At 39.5% G+C, this 23,335-nt stretch overlaps 1 protein-coding gene across 1 annotated transcript in view; it reads left to right on the top strand.

Moving 5' to 3' along the window:
* Positions 1–23,335, top strand: part of F5 (coagulation factor V) — a 35,454-nt gene that overhangs the window by 5,500 nt on the left and 6,619 nt on the right. The window contains exons 4-19 of the mRNA XM_075105993.1: positions 689–901; positions 3,784–3,927; positions 5,026–5,247; positions 6,021–6,186; positions 7,929–8,106; positions 9,137–9,239; positions 9,623–9,834; positions 10,609–10,759; positions 11,171–11,383; positions 13,314–15,246; positions 17,070–17,232; positions 18,317–18,553; positions 19,025–19,235; positions 20,259–20,438; positions 21,880–21,996; positions 22,454–22,525. Of these exons, the coding sequence (XP_074962094.1) occupies positions 689–901; positions 3,784–3,927; positions 5,026–5,247; positions 6,021–6,186; positions 7,929–8,106; positions 9,137–9,239; positions 9,623–9,834; positions 10,609–10,759; positions 11,171–11,383; positions 13,314–15,246; positions 17,070–17,232; positions 18,317–18,553; positions 19,025–19,235; positions 20,259–20,438; positions 21,880–21,996; positions 22,454–22,525 (4,515 nt within the window). The remainder of the gene's footprint in view (positions 1–688; positions 902–3,783; positions 3,928–5,025; positions 5,248–6,020; positions 6,187–7,928; positions 8,107–9,136; positions 9,240–9,622; positions 9,835–10,608; positions 10,760–11,170; positions 11,384–13,313; positions 15,247–17,069; positions 17,233–18,316; positions 18,554–19,024; positions 19,236–20,258; positions 20,439–21,879; positions 21,997–22,453; positions 22,526–23,335) is intronic.

Below are 23,335 nucleotides of genomic sequence, written 5' to 3'. Positions count from 1 at the left end.
TTGGATTGCCCTGCCCTGGGTGCTCAGCCAAAGCTCTGACCCACAGGCTACAAATTTATTTAAGGCTTTGTTTGTTGTGTTGGTACAAAAAGAGTTTTGCAACCCCATCTCGTGGAGTTGAACAGAACATGTTATTGGAAGTGATAGGCAATTCAATTTGACTATCTTATTAATGTGCCTTTTGGACCTAGGATTTTGATTCTTTGGCTCCCCTTTATCCATGCAGATTTGCTGGATATGGTAGGCATATATATGAGCCATCACTGCCATCTGGATACGCAGTGCACAGAAGGTCTAAGGCAGCAAGGCAATGCTAGCCTGCGCAATGGCTTTATGAGAGACAATTAGAGAGTTGACAAAATGGGTGGTATTCCTCCACAGAGCATCAGTGAGCAGAGGCTGAAGCTTCATGTTGTCCTAACCCTAGTCAGACTGATGAAGAGCCCTACCTTTTGGCAGTGATGACAGTTCTAGGAAACCTTTAATCTGTAAGAAACAGGATGGTCGAATAGCTACTCTGCCTGTGCCATTGTCCACAATGTGAACAGAATCATGAGTTATCTCTTTGAAGCTGAAGTATCATATAGGCAAGAAACAAACCAAGCTTCTGGAATTGATCTGGAGGACATTCCAGATGCTTCAATTGCTCTTTGTCTTCATGCCATCCAACTGACTCTTTTCTTGGCAGGCTCCCTGTATGATGACAGAACATCATCTGCAGAAAAACAAGATGATGCTGTACTTCCAGGCCAGGTCTACACGTATGTGTGGGACATAACAGAAGAAATTGGTCCAAGAGAAGCTGACCTTCCTTGTCTTACTTATGCGTATTATTCCCACGAGAACATGGTAATGGATTTTAATTCTGGTCTGATTGGAGCACTGCTTATCTGTAAAAAAGGTAATGAAATGCTTTACGACTTCTATAAGATAATAAATACAGTTTCATTTCTTAATAAAGTTAAGGTTTTATGATAATGAGGGAAGATATATTATTTTCCTTTCCACATCTTTACATGCAGTGTAAAGTAAATGGGTTTCAACATCTTTCTTTTAGATGTTAATGTCTTAAAATCCAACTTTCATGCAGATCTATCCTATAACTATAGCATCCATCCTATAATTATAGGATGGACAGATGCTATAAATAGATGCATATGCCTGTACTGGTTCCATTTTCAGTTGCTTAACTGCTAAATATATGACCTCAAACTTCCTGGCTTAGAATAATGTATTTTTTACAGCTTCATTCAAAATGGTTCAGCCATTCCAGAGAATAAGGCAGGAAATAATTGTTTTACCCATGCCTTCTAAAGGCTGTCTGATCAAGAGGCTGTAGCACTCCCTTCTGTAACAAGGGTTTGAAATCAGAGCAGTGTCTTTTGCTATTCATTTGAAAATATGGACAAATTTGAACAGATTATAAGTCTTTTAAGATTGCTTTGTATGTGATTAGGGACTTGATATTTTAGCAGTTTGAGTCATTGAATGCTGTCTCTGCTAATATGAACAGGTGTCCTGTAGGATTTGTAACTAACTGCCAGGTACATGCCACTGATTTGAGGGGAGTTCAAAACAGCATACTACTGTGTAAGCTACTTAAACTACTTGCTGATCCTAAATTTTTCCAAGTTGATATATGCTTCTTTTAATGAAAGTTCTGTGAGTTATTTAGCTTGATTCTTTCCCTGCAGTTTGACTCTCACTTTTTGTATAGACTGCAGACTGCAGGGATGTGGACTTCGAAGCTTTCCTGAAAGTGAACATAAAATGGTTCAGTGTGGGTTGTACAAGGGCACTCTTCTCACTGATAGATATCCATTTAATTGCAGAACACACCTACTCATATCACCTCAAAGGAGTTGCATTAGTATTAATGATGTTCTTCCTGAAGTTTTTTGAGAATTAGTGCTTTTAGTATTATCTAGGACATGTTATTTTCCTTGTTTTCTTCAGTTTTCTTTCTCTGTGTTCATGTGTATGTGTGCATTTAATGGAATACTGGTGGAGTTAATCTGGACAAATCCTTTGGAATGACTTGCTTTCCTTCCTTCTCAGGCTTCTCAATTTCATGCATATATTGTGGGCTAGAGTTGGTTGAGGTGGATTGGTTTGCTACCTTCAAGACAATTTGAGCATATGTTTCTAGCTAGAGCAAAGACAAATGACTAGTTACTCAAATTTTTAAGATTTCTGAACATGGTTTCTTTGACTGTGCACTGCATGTGGTAGGTGTGCAACATGCCTGTGTATTTGGTCTGGCTGGTATGGAGTTAAGTTTCTTCACAGCAGCTTATATGGTGCTATGTTTTGGATTTGTGGCTGAACAGTGTTGATAATACACCCACTTTGTAGCTATTGCTGAATAGTGCTTGCACAGTGTCACGGCTTTCTCTTTTTCCTGCTCAGACCTCCCCAGCTAGAAGGCTGGGGTGGGCAAGAGGTTGGGAGGGGACACAACTGGACAGATTAATCAATTTGGCCAATGGGATATTTCCTACCATATAACATCATTCTCAGCAATAAAAGCTGGAGGTACAGGAAGAAGACACAGTGCAGGGGAATGAGGGGTGTTGACTCCCAAGGTGGCTGTTCCTGAGAGACTGGCTGGGTATCAGTCTGCTTGTGGGAGATGATGAGTGATTTTCCTTCATGTTGCTTGGGTTTTTTCCCCTCTCTCCTTCACCTGTTGAACCATCTTTATCAACCCACAAGTTTTCTCACTGTTGCTCTTCCAGTTCTCTCCCCTGTCCAACAGGGGCAGGGAAGCACTGAAGTCGCTGTGTGGGTGCTTGGCTGCTGGCTGGGGTCAACCCACCACAGTCTGACACATTTGGAGCAGCATAGGTGGTATAACCTGGGAAGGTAATAAGTGGACTATTGAGTTAAAGCACTGACTTAATGATCTTTGCATGACAAGCAGATAAATTCCTCTGTTGAGCTGAGACTTCTTTTGTGCAGGAAAACAGGACTTTTTAGCCTCTCATAAATAAAAAGGATTATAGAAAAGATAACTGCTTCTGCTGCCAGTGCCTCTTCCTAAGTAGAATAACCAGCAAACTCACAAATTTTTAGCTTCTGCAGTCCAGAAGGACATCTATTTTAGTCCTGGATTATGTATCGAAAGTAGCAAATGGAAGTTTTTGATGTGAGCAAACTGCAGAAAGAATCAGTAAAATCACACCAGTTCTGTGTGGGATGTCCAGAATGAATTCTACTTGTTGATAGAAATCACACCTGTATCACAAACTCATCTAGATGGTTTCTTATAACTGATCAAATTCAGCAGTATTTGACAGTGTCTTTTGTATGTAAAGGTGGTTTGCTGAGTGGTCGTTGTTATGCCTTTTGAAAGAGCTGATGATCTCAGTGTAGTGCTTGAAAAGGCAGCGTTCACACTGCAGCTGACTCTGCCATCATTCTTCTCCTTGCCTCATGGCCCCAAAGAGAGGGCAGCAACTGATTGTGGACAGAAGCCTGTTAGGCACTCCCATTCATTAAGGCAATCCCTACAACACGTTGCCGGAATTGTCTGAGACAACTGATTGCATGTTGTTTAATCTCATCTGTGATATTACAGACTTGATTTCATGGTGATCCAACCCAAAACTACTTTCAGAAATAAAATCACTTTATGAGCTTTCTTAAGGTCTTGTTTTAGTCAGGCTTAGCCAGTACATGCTAACAGGAGAAGCAAGCTCATTAAATCACAACGCCACTACATTGATGTGAAAACTGCTTTACTTATGCTTCGAATTAAGACCTGTTGTTTCTTCTTCATAGGAAGCCTAAATGAGGATGGGTCACAGAAACTTTTCAACAAGGAGTATGTGCTGATGTTTGGTGTGTTCGATGAAAACAAGAGCTGGCAAAGATCGGCATCACTCAAGTACACAATTAATGGCTACACTGATGGAACATTACCAGGTATTGTTCAGGCTTACATGAAATGAAATTAACATTGATGAAGACTGAATATCACAGAACAGTAGGGGTTGGAAGGGACCCCTGGAGATCATCTTGTCCAACGCCGCTGCGTGAGCAGGGGGCACAGGACCATGTCCAGGTGGGTTTTGAATATTTCCTGGGAAGGAGACTTCACAACCTCCCTGGGCAGCCTGTTCCACTGCTCTGTCACCCTCAAAGTAAAGAAGTTACCTTTGTTTGGTTTTTATGCAAGAGAACAGGAATGTGGAGGAATGGGATACAGCCTTTTTTAGAACATGTCTGTGAGCATCTAAATTCTAGAGGAGAAACTGTGCTGCTACAAGGAAGTCATGCCATATGGTTGATAAGAACCACAAGATTACCTCTAAGAAGAGTTCTCCTCTAGGAATGGGATTACTAACTTGAACGAATAAGAAATCCCTGATGGGGAGAGTGTGATGTAGTTAAGTGAACTGCTGGTTTTACAGCATATAGAACATAATAGGTGAAGAACTTCCTGAAAGTGGAAAGTCAGTCACCATTAAATTAGACAATTAAGTGGGAAGACTAGGAAGGTGATAATGGGATTATTCTGTTGCTAGTATTTTCCTCTTGTTCTCCTAAGGAATTACTTTCATATCTCTGTCCAGTCCATTGAGCAAATACAAAAGATAGTCTTAGGTGGCTTTTTTTAAACAAATATTGGATAGGGTAGTTACTGTCAATAGATAAAACCTCATTCTTTAGCTTAGATCCCTGCCTTTTTCTTTACTTTTTTTCTCCTCCCCCCCCCCCCCCCCCAAGGACAGATCAGTTTTCCAAAAGAGGCTACTGCTTTTCTTCCTTTTTCCCCAGCTCACTATAAGTCAGGTTGTCACTTGCATGTAAGATTTAAACACCTATCTTCCACTGATGTACAGGATTTTGGTATCTGTTCCATTTACAAGCTTCTGAAACTGACCTCTTGTTGCAAACACTGATCACAGGAGTCAGATTTATTTTTAATGTTTCGAGCGAAGATTCCCTTCAGACCTAGTGTGCGTAGAGAACTTGCATGATTTGCCTGTATTCTGAACACTACTCTCATTTCTCTTTCAGATTTAGAGGCTTGTGCATATGACAACATTAGCTGGCATTTGATAGGAATGAGTTCCAAACCAGAAATTTTCTCCATTCATATCAATGGCCAGTCCATGGAGCAAAGACATCACCGAGTTTCTACTGTTAACCTAGTGGGAGGAACATCAACCACAGTAAACATGACAGTGAGTGAGGAAGGAAGGTGGCTGATATCTTCTCTTGTCCAAAAGCACCTGCAAGGCAAGGAAACATCTATTTATTAAGCGACTGTAGAGCTGTACTCCTCTTTATGTCCCAAATGTCTTCTACTGTTTTGCAATGGTATAGTTACTGTGTTTCAGATCGTTGTCATTTCGCTAAGAAACGCCTGGAGAACAGGGCATTCTGTTGGAATGAGAAGTGCACAGTGAACTAAAAGGTGTTCTTATCTGCAACTTTACTGCTGTGTGCAGATAAAAGAGCAACAGTGAATCAGTACTCCAGCATCTAAGACTCTGTGAAGTGTTCAGATAAGCGCCGTTATAAAATGAACCACCTATTCCTGAGAAACCGAACACTTCCAGCTAAGGGTCACTCAATCTGATGAAATATTTGCTGTTCATCATTTGAAAGTGGGTATCTCTCTCAGCAGTGATCAGAATTCTGTTTTAAAGAACAAGAGAAATGTCTCTCTTACAAGAGCTGGAAGACATGTTTTGGGGAAAAAAAAAAAACAAACAACCCCCCACAAAAAAAAAAAAAAGGAAAAACATAGCTATTATCTGTTCAGCTGGTATTGTCGAAGAGGGCTAGTTGGGAGAGCTTCTGTATTCCATTTGATTAATGTGGGCTCTTTGGAAGGCTGCCAGCCTATATATAGTCCACACACGCGCAGCCTTTTCAAGCCTGAAAAGATGGCAATCAGATGAACAAACATCTGCTGACAGCCTTAGCTAAAGAAATGAGAAATGCAGCCAAAGTAGTAAGGATTCATAAAATGGAAAATCACTATGGTACTCTTTCTTCTCAATTAGCTGGAATGCACGGTTACCTCTCTGTAAGAGACTGTGGGGACAAAATGGTGAAGAAGAGTCGTCTCTCCTATAAAGAACGTCTTATGGTCAAAAGCTGGGAATATTTCATTGCTGCAGAAGAAGTCACTTGGGATTATGCCCCAAATATTCCAGACAGCCTTGATAGGTAAAGTAATACTTCGTCAGCATAATATGGAATGTTAACATGAAATCACAGAATAATTCAGGTTGGAGAGGACCTCTGGGTATCCAACGGCAAAGTTGGATCCAGTTGTACGGGGTCTTATCCAGTTAAGTTTTCATTATCTCCAAGGATGGGGACTCTTCAACTTCTCTGGGCACATTTGCAACCTCACACTGAAGTTTTTTCCTTATATGTAATCAGACTTTCTCATGTTGCAGCTCGTGTCCATTGTGTCTCACCTCTTCACTATGCAACTCTGAGAAGAGTCTGGTTCTGTTTTCTCTATAACCTAGCATTTCATAGTTGAAGATAAAAGTAAGATGCTCCCTTAGCTGTGTCTTCGCATGACTGAATAAGCTGAGATTTTGTGTCTCTGTCATGTGCTCTAGCTCCCTAATCACTGTGGTGGCCCTCCACTGGACTCCCACCAGTGTGTCAATGACTTCCTTTGCTGAGGACCCCAAAAGTGGATACCTTCTTTTGCATCTCACAGGGAACCCAAAATATGAAGATGACTTAGGAAATGCCCTAAGTAGCAGACAAGCCTATTTTCTAAATTACTTCCCAAAATGAATTCTGCTGAAATAAACAATCCTTAAGAGGAAGGGAAAGGGAGGGAGGGAATATTTCTGGAGAATAGAAGTTTTTAAAAGATCAGTAAAATGAAGTGTTTACACAGTGGGAGAAATGACCTTTGCATGGCACCAATGTAGATGTAGTAAAAGTTTTAATAAGTAAGCATGTTGGGCTATTTTGTTTAACTTAGGGTAAATAGAAGGAATCCTGTAATATATTGGAGGTCATAGTACACAATGCTGCCAGTGCACTGCAAGATTAAATTTGCAATCTGTCAGTTCCCTACTGCTAGAGTACTGCTGACTTTACAACCTGATGTTCATAAGAACATTTAAGGTTTTTAGCAGAACAATACAAATTCCTTACCCTGTATGGGGATACAGTTCCATATGACTCCTTAGAATATAGTATTCACATAACTCTGAGTATTCTTCCTTCGTTGGTATGATTTGCTTCCCTTCTTATTTGCTCTCGGACTGCATGGAGCAAACTTTTATATCTTTCCCTGCTAGTTACATGGCGGCATTACTTAACCACTTTAGTGCTCTGATTTTTCCTCCTTTGTTCAAAATTAGAGTTTATCCCTGTTCAGTAACCTTTTTTGAAGCACAAGTGACATGACAAACATGTTACTCTGTTTCTTCCCAGTATTTATCTTAGTTTTGCTCTCAGCATTAACAATTCTAATGTTTTTAAGCCTGAGTATAACACTACTTATTGTGTGGTGCTTCACCAGGATTATCTGTTCCTGTCTCTCCTAGAGTCTTTGCTACTATAAGCAAATTTTTTTTTTCCCCTATGGTCATCTGTGCCTTTGTAAAAGGAGAACAGTGATTTCTGCTAAATTATCTTGGAAATGTAGCTCCTGCTGAAGTTTGTTTCCTTCTTGCGTGTATACCCCATTAAATTAAATGTAGACCCTGATACTAACTGGTCATATATGATACTGAAACACAAATAATGTTCCAAGCTGCTTCTTACCTAATTTAGGTTAGAATTTGGGGTGAAGAGCATAAGGTTAGTTTAGAGTTTGGATTTTTTTTTCAAGCAGTGAGGTTTCTACCAGTTGCTTGAGTACTAATTCTGTATTCTAGTAGATGTAACTATTCAAGTTTTGTTGATCATTTGTCTTTTCCTTTATTTTTAAGATACTATAAAGCACAGCACTTGGAAAACTTCTCAAATCTCATAGGTAAAAAGTATAAAAAGGCTATTTTTAGACAATATTCTGATGCCAGCTTCACTAAACGGCTGGAAAATCCTCGTCCCAAAGAAACTGGAATCTTGGGCCCTATTATCAGAGCTCAACTCAATGACAAAGTCAAAGTAAGTAACATAAATTCAGCGATTGATTATGCTATAGCATAATTTTCCCTTGGGCAGAGGTGTAGAAGAACTAGTTTGATTTAGATTTTTTTTGTCAAAAAATATAGCTACTGTTGTAAATATCGGCCCTATTAAAAGTTACAACGATAAATGACGGTGTTTAGCTTAAACTTTTCAGCTTTCCCTTTATAGTTTCCATGATTGTGCTTTATTCCATGACATAAATGCGCTTCACTCACACTCTTGTGAAATATATGTTCACACTGGTCAAAAATGGAAAAAAGCTAGACCCAGGTGAACTTCTGGGGGGATTTAGATATGAGGCCAAACGTCATGAGCTCCTCATTCCTTATGTTATTTTTTTTCTGTCTGTTTTAGACAACGGTACTCAGTTTTCATAGTTAAATGTTCTTTCATGGAGTTTTGTAGTTTCATTTCATAACATTTGCATTACAAGCTTGTGCTGCTGTCACCTCCACTTGTCTTGCTGTTGTCACTTAATGATGCATCACAAAGTCTCATGACCTTTAGTTGCCACGATGACTCTGAATTTGAGTTTAGCACATTTCTTCTTTTTTTCTGATTTCATCAAGAACAGGCAGGACACTTTGCCTTTTCCTCCCATATCCCTTTTGGGTCTTGGAATCTGGGACCAAGTTTGTTTTTAAATCTGTTTAAATTTGTTTTCTCCCATATTGAAGATTCTTAAGAACTTTAGTCAATAGCCTCATATTCCCTGAGGTAGTGTGTGCCTAGTAGCTGGAAGAAATGTTCTTTGTAGATTTGCCAGAGACCAGGTATAAGAAACTTCACCTGATAGGCTCTACAAAGCCCAGCAGCAGGGTACCAGCAGCATTTAGACTGTGGGTTTATATTATCAGACAATATTTAAGACATCCCCTTGGCTTTCCAGCACTTCCTGGGCTGAAGCCAGACAAATTCTGCTGTAATTGAAACTTTTATGTATTCAGACAAGGACTTGCTGAGCACTAGACTTTTTTTTTTTTTTCTCATTTGCCTACCAATATAGATTGTATTCAAAAATAAGGCCAGTCGACCCTACAGCATTTACTTCCATGGAGTGACACTTCCAAAGAATGCAGAAGGAGTTGATTATCCTCTGGATCCCACAAGTGAGAAATTTGTGACTTACATTTGCATCCACTAACTGTTGTGGAGGGTGTAATTGTTTTGAAGGGGATGCTGTGGCTAGGAATGTGCGTGACTGGGAGACCTCAGTTCTGTGCTCTGCTTCTGCTGACCTGTTGTGCTGCCTTATAGAGAAACCAAGTTATTACTGCAAAGCATAGACAAATACCCTTTCTTGGATTCTTAGTTTTCTGTTCTTGTTTGTGAGTTTAGAGACAAAAGTTCATGCTGAACTTTCAGTCATCTCAGAGGTAGCTTGAAATGGCATAACTGCACCGATTTTGTTAAAAGGTGCAGCCTGGTGTTGTATAAAGATCTGGCTCTAAGTTTGTATCATTACTTTTCTCCTTCTTTATTCTTCTTTTAGGCAATGGCACCCAGAGTAGAGGAATTGAACCAGGGAAGACATATACTTATGAATGGAAAATAGCTAAAATGGACCAACCCACTGCACAGGATGCACAATGTATAACAAGACTATATCATAGTGCTGTAGATATTGAGAGAGATATAGCCTCTGGACTGATTGGCCCACTTCTGATTTGTAAAAGTGAAGCATTGACACAGAAGGGTGTGCAGGTAACATGTTTGGCAACTTCTCAGAGACAGATTTTGCTCAAATAATAATATTTGATCCACAGTGAATTTAGTTTTCATCCCCTTAGAGAACTGTCAGGTAGAGAGCAATTAAACCAATAGGGACGTAAAGAAATGACTTGAAGAAACAGTCCTCTAACTGCCCACAGCAGTAGAGGAATTATATTCTGATTTTCTTAGCACGAGCAGCATTTCAACAAAAGGTTGGCCTGACTTGAAAGTCTATTTCTAGACTTAATAATAAACTTTCCTGCTGCTATTATACCTTCATACTCCTAATACATTCAGATCTGAGCTGGTCCTTTTCTGTAACAAACATAACTCAACAGGGTCTGACAATCTCAGGCATTGCTGAATCCAGAGCAACCCAAACAGCAGGGGAGAGTTCTGGGTGAGTGGTTTTCTTTGCCATCTGTGGCAAAGGCTTGAGCATCACTTGGGAGAGCAAAATGTCAAAATCCTGTGCTCAGGTCAAACCAGGAGGCTGGTCCTTTTGCAGAGTCCAGTCATATACCATCTGCTTATCAGCAGTGCTAGTGGCTTGCTCAGGCTCAGTGCTCCACCACAGGTTGGTTGCAGTAATAGGATTCTCACCTTGAAGTCTTGACTCCCTACTCCCTTTCACTTAGCCCTTCGATCACGCTTACCACAACTCTGGTGAAGTTTATATTGCTTATGTAGTAAGTAAGAAAGATAGAAGGATTGAGTCCTTAATGCATGTCTCCTCTCATAAAATCCAACTGCTATGTCTTTCAGAAAAAGGCAGATGTGGAGCAGCAGGCAATGTTTGCTGTGTTCGATGAAAATAAGAGCTGGTATATAGAGGATAACATCAAGGACTACTGCAGCAACCCTGCCAGTGTTAAAAGGGATGATCCCAAGTTCTATAACTCAAACATAATGCACAGTGAGTGAGATATCAGTGTGAATATAATGAAAGCTCACGTGAACCTGAGCGTGTGGTGATTGCTTGTTCTCAAATGTAGTGCTATCAGGGAATTATCTAGAGAGTAAGTGGACCTCTAAAGGTGCCAGGTGGCACTGCACAGAAATATGCAATATTTTAGGGACCAGGCTGTCTCTGGACCCTGAAGCTAAGGCAAGGATTATTTAACTTTGATGCAGCACCCTGCTGACTTAGAGATACTATATCCAGAGCTGGAATCTCCATCAAGGTTATTGTGGTTTCAGCCCTGTGCCAGCCTCTTTCCAGCTGTAAATGTGAGTCCAGTTCAGTGGACTGACGTCAAAGAACAGGAGGTTTTAAAAGTCTTACTCTGAAAATATTGAGGCCATTTTTATTTTGCTTTCCTTTTAGCAATAAATGGCTATGTGTCTGACAGCAGTGAAGTCCTTGGATTTTGCCAAGATAGCGTGGTTCAGTGGCACTTCTCCAGTGTTGGCACTCATGATGAGATTGTCTCTGTTCGCCTTTCTGGTCACTCTTTTCTGTATCAAGGGAAATACGAAGATGTGTTAAGCCTTTTCCCAATGAGTGGAGAATCAGTTACAGTGGAAATGGACAATGTTGGTAAGTGGTTAAACTATAGTTTTTGACAGCTCTTGTAGGACATTGTTATTTAATCTCGAGTCTATAAGGACTTAGCTAATTGGAAAGAAAGCTTTTTCAGATAAACACAGTGCTGGAAAATGTTTAATAGTTCCCCAATGCAACTGATGTGTATGGAGTTTTGTGGGCTACCCAGACTCGGCACATAGCATAATTGTATGCTGTACTTCGGCTCTTTTTCTTGGTTTTTTTTTTTTTATTGTGCGCTGCCTTTTTTTTTTTCACTTCACAATTAGTATTGGGATTAGCAATGACCATTTTAAGGTAATTCTAAGATTGTCTTTGGAAACAATCCAGTATCAACACCACTGCATGATTCTCAATTTTGTCACATACTTCTCCATCCTGACTTAGCTAGAATGGATCAAGACTGTCAAATCATGCTAGTCATTATTGGGCAAAGTGGCTACACCTCACCTTAGGCTTGTGGTCATTTAGCAGCAGTAAAGTCAGTCTGACTGAATTGGATCACTGGTCCATCGGTATACATCTCAGTGTCTGACTAGGATTAATACCATATCTTGAAAAGGTGACACTAGAACACATGTAGTCCACGCTTACAGAATTACCTGCAAAAGGATAGAGATTATTCCTCATTGAAGGTGTGAGTGTTTAGTGGTTCTCCTAAAATCCCACAAGGTTTAAGTATCCTTTTCCTATCTACTATCTATATCTTCCATTATCTATTTAAATAATGAATTATTTTGTTTTCAAAGCTTCTTTTTAGTGATTGCACAGCATTAAGATCCTATAAGTTAAAAATACATTGTGTGTTAAGTGTTTTTTATGTTCATGGCTAGGCGATCCTTAAAACTCCATCAGACTTTATGGAAACCTCCCCAGTAATGAAGTTGTACTCTTGCTTGATTTTGCTATGTGATCTGTTCTTTCCGTCTAAGGCATGTTTTCTTTTGTAAATATGCTGTTGTTAGAAATAAGGAAAGTTACCCAGGTCACTTCAAACTCTAGTAAATACAGAAAAATTGTATGTGACCCTTTTAACAGAGCTTGAGAAAACCAGCCTTTTCTTATTAATTCTATCTATTCTGTCATTTCTGCTTGTTCCAAAATCAAGCTGTAACAAGCAAAGAACTTGATTTGATACCATTTAGGGAAACAGATTGTTCTCTGCAGACCCTAGTTTCAAATGGAGAACTTATCTTTTGAGTAGGTTTTGGAGGAATTATTAAAAATTTTAAGTTAATCTAAGGTGCCTCAGATTGGCAGCCTAATGTTTTGTGTCCAGATTGGAATCGCAAATTACTTTTTATTCTTTTAAAGATCATACTTTATGTATTCAAAAGCTTTTAAAATACCATGTTTGTCAGATGTTTGTCAACATGGCCTCAGAATGTATTTGTTCTGTTCTGAATGCTCTATCTGTGTGACGAGCTTACAACACTAAGGACAGGACAAAATTAAAGCTTTATCTCAAAAGATCCCAATCTTGGATCTAGATCTAAACACAAGATCCTTTATATTGTTTCTTTCTTTTTCATTTCCGTGTCTTTCATGGGCGAATTTTGGACTCAGGTTCTAGCTGCAGCTTAATCTGTGGAGAAGAGCTCCAGCTCTTTGAATCATAGAATCATAGATTCTCTCTGTATATACTTTTATATATTCTATATATGTTCTTAGATTTATTTATATTATGTATATATATAATATACATGTATTTATATGTATTTATATGGGCTATTCTTTATTTACATTTATTAACTTTTTTTTATTGCAATGAGAGCTCATGGAAATCCTAGTTGAGGATTAGCACTCTGCTATAGCAAGTGCTGTAGAAACAAACCCAGCAACTTGCCCTTACCACTTACGAGAGCGGACATTGTCTATAATGTAACTACTGCATCTGAGAAGAACACTTTTATTTCATTTCCAGGTACCTGGCTTTTAGCATCCTGGGGTACCCCAGAGATGAGTTACGGCATGAGGCTGAGATTCAGAGATGCTAGATGTGACTATGAGGAAGATGACGCATATGATGTTATGGATATCACTTACACCAAGACTGAGAAAAAGGCTGTTTCGACCTCAGTTGAAGAAGATCTTCAAGAAGAAGGAGATAAGGAGGATTTGGATTATCAGGATTACCTGGCAGCTTCTTACTCTATCCGAAGCTCAAGGAAGGCAAAAGGCGATGAAGAAAAACAAAACCTTACAGCACTGGCCTGGGAACAGTATGAAGGCACTGATGCCGTGAGTTCTGAGGAGGCAGTTGGCTCAGATCTGGCAGCTATAAATAGCAGTGAATCCACAAATGCCTACAAGCTCTTAGAAACTCATATCATTCCTTTTCCCCCAGTCAGGGCTGAAACATTCCAGTCAAATCACACATCAGCCACAGCAGAAGAGGGCTTATTTTTAGCTAGCACAAGAGACGGAAAGGCTGACTTGGTATTTGAGAATAGAAGCCAAAGCAATTATGAAATAGATCATGGGAATATGTCTGCAGGTGAACACTTGCTGAGCAATGGGGAAGGCCAAATGAACGTTGCAGAAGAACTTCCAACTGATGGAAAGGACAGTAAATTTATTTCAGAAAACCATCAAGAGGAAAGCACAGGAAGAGGAAATTATAACTTGAACAGTAAAAGGAAAAGGCGAAGCTCACTGGCCATTAAGTTTTACTCCATCCAAGAGATGAATGCCCTTCTAAATCATGTACGAAATAAAAATGTCTCACTTTCTGACAAGACAAGTGCACCTCATTCTGTGCATCATGCAGAGAACACCTCCGACATGGTGGGAACTGGCCAGCTTCCAAGTGATTATGATGATGAACTAGAAGAGGAGGAAACCAAGATGGAAAATGCCCTGCATGCAGTTAATTTGACGCTTGCTTTGGACCTCATTGTAGGAGATGGGTCTAATGCGTCCAACCTCTCTGAACCCAAGCTATCCAAAGATAAACAAGCAGGCATTTTTTCTTTAGATCATACATTAGGCAATATTAGCCCTAATTCCAGCCCCGCACTAGTGAAGAACTTACCAGAAGCATCATCGCCCAAGGCTGGGAAATACTCATCTAAAATGACAAATGAGGACTGGAATTTGGTGTCTGCAAAGGGGAGTCTGGGATCAGAGGCAAATTTAGATAAATCTGCTAGTGCTAAGTTAAATCATCATGGCAGAAATGGTACAGCATTCATAAGTAAGAAGCATAGGAAGAAGTATCAAGGGTTCTCACATCTAATGAGAGAAAAACAGAAAGGGAGCCACATGCACCCAACCCTGAAAGGAAAGGAGGGGAACAAGAATGGTACTTTGAGTACATCTGAATCCTTCATCAGGATCCGAAGGAAAAAAAAGGAATATCCAAAAATGACCCACTTGCTGAGCCCAAGGAGTAAAAAGCCCCCCAAACCCACCGATTCTATGGCAGGGTTTGGCCATACATTGTTTGCGGGTGAGACAATTAACACAACAGTGCTATGTTGCACTAACACCACGGGGGCACCCAGTGAGGCCAACCATACAGTAGATCTGAGTAGAGCCAGATATGTAGAGTCGCTAAATTACACACTCACCCCACGGCAGCTTAAGCCATCGATCATGATTGGGCTTCCCCAAGAAAATGGAGACTACGAATATGTTACGGAAGAACCTTACAGTGAAGAAATATCAGGTGGTGAATACGAATACCATTATGTGCACTTTGATGACCCATACATGACAGACCCAAAAGTGAATGTCAACAAACAACGTAACCCAGATGACATTGCTGAACATTACCTGCGTAGCAAAGGGAACGAGAGGAGATACTTTATTGCAGCTAAAGAGGTCTGCTGGAACTATGCAGGGTATAAAAAAAGGTTTGGCTAAATCATTTGCTTTCACTTTCACAAAATCCTGATACACACTAGCAGAATGTTGATTCACGTGCTGATAAATTTAAGAGCATCTGTTACGTGCAATGTCACTTCCAACATTTCCGTTGCAGAACCCTAAGAATTTTCCATGGGAGGCTGAGACCCCCCCTAGAATGTCATAGAGATGACTATAATCAAGAACAACGCTACTAAGAACTTTTTTTTTTTTTCCTTATCCCCTTTTGTAGACTCACTAGAAACACTCTTTTTCAACTTCTGTTTTAAACTGACTGTTAAGAGGTCAAGGGAAACTTACAGTTAGTTTTGTTATACTTGAATGACCTGTTTTACTTCCTCCTTGAGTTCTTGAATTCTGTAGTAGAGACAGGATAGAGACCTCCTTGTACAAAGTCTTTCCAGGAGTTTAATGGACTCAGTAGTGTGATGTAGACAGGATGTTCTTATAGGCAGGATGAAATCACAGTTTCTAGCACTAGAAAGAAGTGGTTCTGGTGTCTCAGTTCTTTATTGTAAAATAGGATAATAGCACATTCCAGCTTCACAAGGCTGCAGTACTGAAAAATATATAAAAGATGCAAAATTATTAACCACACTGGTGACTGCCTTATATTTAAAATAAAAATAAAGCTACATTTTGACAGGGAAGACTGGCCATTATGCCACAGCAAAGATTATATGTGACTTGAGAAAAACTTTGTACTAAAAATTCATTATCTTAATTCATACAAATTAGGATCAATGATCGCCCTACAATCTGTAGAATGCCTAGTCATTTTTCGTCAAAAAGCTGAACTTTGTGGCCCTTGAGATGAACAAGGCCAGAACTGCCACAACTTCAGGTTTTTAATCAAAAGCAGCAAAAACAGGAGCAAGAAAATTTTCATTATACAAAATTCAGCTCCAAACATATATTATTTCTCAAACTGAATTTCCAATTTATTTGATTGATATTTTTTCCCCCAACTTTTTCAGTAGTCTCCAGGTTTACTCCTGCCTCATCTCAGTCTATATAAATGGCACTTGCAAAAATGGCAGAAACCATGGGCAGTTTCTTTGGGCACTTGCAAAATAAAGAAATCCTTATGCTCAGAGCTCTGTAAAGATCTCCCGAGTGAGGTTCATCCTCAGATGGTGTGAGGTGCATAGTTCCAGTGAAATTAACAGAATCCATGCCATATAATGTCGCAGTGTGTTGAAGAGCTGAAAACCAGTCTTTCTTCCTACTAGATGACTTTGGATAAGCTTCCAATTTTTGCAGAATTGATACTGAGGCAAGGTTTGTTGGGAATGAAAACATGTTTTATCAGAATAATAGCATTTCGGTGTTTCTATTAAGATCTGAAGAATGGTTTGAATGCCTAAAAGCTTATTTCTTCTTACCAGCTCTGTGTTGCATATTGCAGATATAATCAAATGTAAAATGTGTTTCTGTTAGCTTTCCAGAGAAGGTATATCTGTGAGACAGTAGGGCCTAGGAGATAGGCTCACTACACTCTGAGCTAAGCTCTGATTCAGATTATTAAGGTTAATGGTAAAAAAGGAAAATGGAGCTCAAGTGGGTTTTCAGAGACTAGTTGGGAGTTTTTCAGTCATAGCTGACCAAATCTTTGAATGACCTCATACACAACTGTAGAACTAGAATTGCTTAAACACTGCAAGTCATGATTTTCAGAATCATCTGACACTTATTTGTTGTGTTTATTCTTTATATTCTAAAATGTTCCTGCTGTATGAGTTCCCAGATTTCATTAATGCTATTATTTCTGATGCACTGTGTGGGTTTTTAATTGGGGATTTCCTTTCAGTACGATGAATGACGAAACCTGTAAAGATGGCACCACATATAAAGTGATTTTCCAAAGCTATACAGACAGTACCTTTACAGTTCTTCAGGATGAAAATGAATATAAAGAACACCTTGGCATCCTGGGGCCAGTGATCAAGGCTGAAGTGGACGATGTTATCCTAGTAGGTCAATGTTTTGAATATGTGTGTAGGATAAGATTCTTATGGCAATCTTAGTGTGATATAGAATAGGACTAAAAATACCACAAATGTTTGAAAGATCAAAATGGTGGAAACAGTTTTCAAAGCTGGAAATTGTGGTGTGGACATACGAACACAGTGATATGTTTTTTTGAAACACCTAATTATTCTCTCCTATCCATGGTAAATTAATTTCTGTTTCTCTTTCTTGTATTTCCCAATATTAAATACTGGCTTATCAGTCTAATGTAAAATGAGATTTAAGTTTAACATTAAAAAGGTTAAGTAGTATTATGATTAAGTGGTATATTTGCATTAGGAAGCACATTGCTATAGAGTTTCCCTTCTCTCGTCCTTCTTCATCCAGTCTTCCACCACGCAGGGACGGACTTAGATGGGGAGAGTAGATCTCACTGCTTTCTGCTTATTTCAGTAGGAGTAGTGTGCAACAGGAACGCATTGAGCTACATTGAGTTTTAGCTTGGAAGCATCATTCTCTAAGGAGAGGTAAATATGTAATCTCCCTGTCCTCATGCTTCTCTGGGACAACTGAGAAGCACTGATTTCAGTGAAAGCAATACGTACAGAGGTCTAGTGTTACTGTTTTGTGCCCTTCTGCAGGACTATGTAGCAAAGTATAAGAGGTAGAAACTCCACGTCTCCCTGCTTGCTGTAACTAAGCATATCCAGGTGTGAAGGGCAGCAGTAAAAGTCCTAGGTACCTAGACTAAGTGGAAGACAGAGTTAGACTCATACTTTTTAATTAACTTTTCTACTTTTTAACTAACTGCCCACATCAAAGAGCGTGACTGTGCACAGAGATGTCAAAAGCTATCCCTGCCAGCTTTGCCATGCACAATGTAGCCTGTAATCATTACACAAATCCTGACCCTGGTTTGAGGTCTTGGGAATGTATTGTGTGGGGACTTTGTTCAGCAAATTCAGGGCTAAACCAGAATCTGTTTCTTCTTTTTGGTTTCTTGTTTTTGGGGGCGTTTGGGGTTGGTTTTTGTTTTGGTTTTTTGTTGTTGTTGTTTTGGTGAATGTCTTGTTTTGGTTTTTTTAGGTTCATTTTAAGAATCTGGCATCCAGACCGTATTCCCTCCATGCTCATGGACTCTTCTATGAAAAGTCCTCTGAGGGAAGCCTTTATGATGATGAATCTGATGCTTGGTTTAAGGAAGATGACGAAGTTCAGCCAAATAACAGTTACATATACGTATGGTATGCAAACAGGCGATCGGGACCTGTGCAGTCAGGAGCAGCTTGTCGGTCCTGGATCTACTACTCCGATTTAAATCCGGTAAGGAAATAAAAATAGAAGTGGTAGTGTTGCTGGTACTGATCACAGAAACATTTATGTTGGAAGGGATCACTAGAGATCGTCTCATCCATGCCCCCTCAACTCAAGCAGGGTAGATTGTCCAGGACCATGCCCAGTCAGGTTTTGAATATCTCCAAATGATGTTATTGTATGGCTGTAGAAAAGTAAGCTGCAGAACACGTTTTGGATAGCTGTCCTTTCTTTTGGGCCTGATGTTCCCATCTGACACTTAATCTCCTACACTCAGTTAAAAGAGGATATAAGCTGTGGAAGAATTAAAATGGGAAACACTTCGGTAGACTGAGAAGCGGAAAGTAAAGATATAAGGCAACGGCAATTCTGGCCTCTGCTTTAAATTTTTAGGGCCTGATATATTTCTATAGAAAGCTATAGGGTTTTTGACATCATTTGGGAAAATCCACTTTTACATATGAGTTTATTACCTTCTAGGAGAAAGATATTCACTCCGGTTTGATTGGGCCAATACTGATCTGTCAAAAAGGAACCTTCAGTAAGTCAAATGACAGCAGAACATCAACACGAGACTTTTTCTTGCTTTTTATGGTCTTTGATGAAGAGAAAAGCTGGTATTTTGACAAACGTTCCAGAAGGCCTTGTACTGAGAAGACTCAAGAAATGCAGCAATGCCACAAATTCTATGGTACTTATTTCATTTTGCCAAGTATTCAGTTTACTGTGGTAGAGGGAAAGGTGTTGGGGGAGGTGTCTCAGCCCACAGTGCCTTTGAACGCACATAAAACCTACATGTTAATTATGTTAATGGTTTTTTGTTTTTCTCCATTGTACCCATAATATTCATAGTCTCATATGTAAAGATTGATGTTGACTGGAAATTTGTTATTAAAATGAAGAAAGGACATATTAGACTGAAACTTTAAACAGAAAACTTCTCTCACACTCACGTACATCTGCCGCCCACATTTTTAAAAAAAAAACACCAAAGTCCCTTCTTTCCAGTAAGAAGCTAATGTCCTGAAAACCTTTTTGCAAGAAATTTTTAAAACATTGTAATAATTTGACAAATCAGCTAGTTCTACTGAGTAATTTGAAGCAGCTAAAGGACAGCCTTTCGTATACCTCTCTGGATACAGAGATTTTAGTCACGTAGAGTTAAGTAAGTGGCTGACTGTTGAAAGGTAACCCCTTTTTTCTCTTTAGAATAATGGTTAGTAATGAAGCACTCTGTTTCTGTCTTTGAAAATCTGATGCTTGTGTGCTGTAAGCGATCATGTTTGAAAAGGGCATGTTGAAAACATGTGGAATCCGCCTTTTAAAAATGTGGTCTATAAAATCAGTTATTAATTGAAGGTGTCAGTTGTTACTGTACAGCTGTGGAAATGTAAGCTGCAGAACACGTTTTGGATAGCTGTCCTTTCTTTTGGGCCTGATGTTCCCATCTGACATTGAATTTCTTGCACCTCTTTGTTCTGCTGGCTGCCATGTGTTGCAAGCAAGCTGTGCTCAAACCCTCTGGTTGAGGTCCCTGGATTTTCTGAATTGATGTACGTATACTGTAAAGTGTGTACCACTTTGAATTGGAAAAATTGGTGTTTCTCCCAAGTGCATTATTTCATTAAATATTTTACTTATTTTAATACTACATTCTAGCACTTTGAGACCTGTTTTGGGAGCAGTTTTCCTTATTAAAAGTAATTTTTTTCAGCCATTAATGGGATTACCTACAATTTGCAAGGCTTGAGGATGTATGAAGGTGAACTGGTCCGGTGGCATTTGCTGAATATGGGTGGCCCAAAAGACATTCATGTTGTTCATTTTCATGGACAGACCTTCACAGAACAAGGAGAGCCAAAGCATCAGCTTGGTACATACACGCTCCTTCCAGGTGAGTATCAGAGGAGAATAAGTTCTAAGGGGTGACCACTGCAGTCTGCTGTCATCATACCAATGTAAAGGTGAAGAGAAGTTGGGTTTAGGCACAGTAAGAAAGAATTTGAGAGCACTGACAGTTCATTTGCTTATGACGGGCAGAAGAAAAATCATCACTTTGCACCTCACTTGGCACGGGGTGGGTGGGGGCAGAGGGGGGAAGGAGATATAACATTGTCCTCTAAAACTGGAAATATGCATGTCTTCTAGTATCTGCAACATAGGTCATAGTGCTGGGCTTGGATTTGGAAGGTGCTAAACAGTAAAGGTCAGTACTGGAAAAAGGAAGTCAATTGTATAGTGTCAGCCGCCAATTCCTTGTAAAATCACACATGTACAATAGTGCAGCAATCCCGTTCGTGCATCCCCAGGCTTCAATACCACTGAAGTCTCACTAATGTTTGCTGGGGAAGGCTATTGGTGTCCGGCTCAGTATGGTGAGGGTTTATTGTTATAATATCAAGATGAGTGTGATACAGAGGAGAAAGAACAAATGTGAGCCTTAGGAGAATTCTTAGGTCCAGAGACAAAAGAAATAGGCTAAAAGTGTGCATTAGGCTACAGGATATACTCCTTTGCCCATCGCTGTCAGCAGTGCGAGTGTGCAATAACACCACTTATGTATTCCAGCTACAAGTGTTGTTTTTTTTAAAAAAAAAACAAAACCCAACAAAACAAAAAAGGAAACGAGATCAAAATAATGGGATTGGCTTGGAATAATAGTTTATTTTAGGGAAAAAAAACACCTACTGTTCACTATTTAAGCTTTGTAAGGTGATATTTTTCACTATGACACTTCCATGTTTTTGTTGAAATGGGAACCAGAATTACCATTTCTGTACTAACTAGGCATATAAGAAAAGAAATGAAGCATGTATTGTGCTTTCTAAGGAGTGTGGCAAGCAGCCTAAACCATATCTGCTTCCTGCTCAGTCCTTGGCCCTACTGGGGCATGCAGAAAGTGAGGAGGGGGCCCATACATCTGATTCTCCCACATTTACTTCTGGCTTCTTTACACCCAGCCTTTACATTACTTGAACAACACACTGGGGCAGCAGGAGTAAGAACTATAATCAGCACCACACACTGTATTTAATGTGCAGATATCCATTGTTTCATACAGGCATCCAAGGTTTTGTACTTTGCACCAGTAGCAAAGGTTAGGTTTTGATCTGGACACTTAATTCTAATCTCAGTCTCCAGCTGGAACTTGCTTGCTAAGAAAAAAATTATTGACATGGTGGTAGTTATTGCTCTCTCTACAATGTGTAGCAACGGTTATTTAATTTTTCTGGATTAAGCCATAGGAAGATCTTTGGTTTAACATCCAGCCTTGCTAACATCAACCTTGAAATGCTCATGTTTCTGATACGTTTCTCTTCCTTTTTTTTTCCAAGGCTCGTTTAGGACAATTGAAATGAAACCACAGAAACCTGGCTGGTGGCTTTTAGATACTGAAGTGGGGGAATATCAACAAGCAGGAATGCAGACATCCTATTTGGTTATAGAGAAAGGTACTGAACTAAGGTGTTTTTTGGCTGGGACAGTCAAGGTATAAAGTCTTCTATACCCTTTGAGGATCACTAAAAATAAATTTGGGAGATTGTTCTGCAAAAACCCAAAGTAGATCCTCTGTGCTTTCAAGGAGAGAAGATGGAGTGGTTACTGTAAATTTATCCTAGAAGAAAAATGTTTAGCCTCTAGCATACTACCTTTGAATTACTTTACATGCTACTTTTATTCCTTTAGCATACTAGCTTTGAATTTGAGGTTTCCTCACAGCAACCAGTGGATTAATCTGCTGAGAGAAATTGCAGAAATTAATTGGCCTTCTCTGGGAAGAGTGTGGTGATGTTACAGTATTACTAAGAATTGTTCTGAATGATGCTGTCTTAGAATATTCCACCAGAATATATCTATTGGAATGGCCCTCCCTTCTTTAACAACAAACTTACTGTGCTCTCTCTTCAGAGTGCAGGATTCCAATGGGTCTAGCAAGTGGAGTTATACTCGATTCGCAAATCAACGCTTCAGATCATGTAGGTGAGTTCATACTTGAAAAGGTCCAGGCATGCTTCTGAATATCCCCAGCAAAGTATTGCATTTCCATATTCTTTTGGCATCTCATGATACATCTTACAAGATCAGTTCAGCAGTGAATCAGCTGTCAGGTTAAAACGTTCTCCGGTGCTGCAAGCAGAGACTGTGAGCTGTACTAGGTAGCCCTTATCACTGTATTTTAACAGTGTCACAGGTCTGCTGTCAGTATCACAAGCCTGAGAGTCAGGGAGTCCTCCCTCTGTGGTGCACTGGATGATCTGGAACAAACCCAGCTTCATCTTTTTGTCCTTTGGGTTCCCTGCTTGAAAATCAACTGCAAGTGTTGACGAAGCTTTTGAGATTTGTATGTGGTATGAGATATGAAAGGAAAAAGTGTATCTGTTACAAAAGATTTGGGAACCTGGCATCCAGAGCGATGACGGAGTCTTTAATTTATCAAAGTTTATTCCTGGTATAAAAGTGGGATCATTTGATAGAGAAATTGATAGAATTTTACATGGCCAGTGGCAAACCAAGGTATACAGGTTACACACACATGCAGGAACACATATTCTTTCCCTCAAAATAACAAGTAAATCACTTAATTTGGAAAACTTATTTTTATGAGGATTTCATTTTCTTTCTTCATTTCCCACCAGAGTGTTATGAAGGCATGAAAGCTGTGTTGTCATATATATTTCATATCAGTTGTTAACATGGAAACCTCCTTATGCAGAGGGAAGCGCTCTGCCATGATCGCGGAGCACACTTTATGTCTGATCCTGCTGGTGGCCAAAGCTCGTTTAGCAAACT

This window comes from Phalacrocorax aristotelis, chromosome 1 (assembly GCF_949628215.1).
Source record: "Phalacrocorax aristotelis chromosome 1, bGulAri2.1, whole genome shotgun sequence".
Taxonomy (NCBI): Eukaryota; Metazoa; Chordata; class Aves; order Suliformes; family Phalacrocoracidae; genus Phalacrocorax; species Phalacrocorax aristotelis.
The sequence above is the reverse complement of the archived record's forward strand: the minus strand, read 5'-3'. Positions and strand labels throughout refer to the sequence as shown.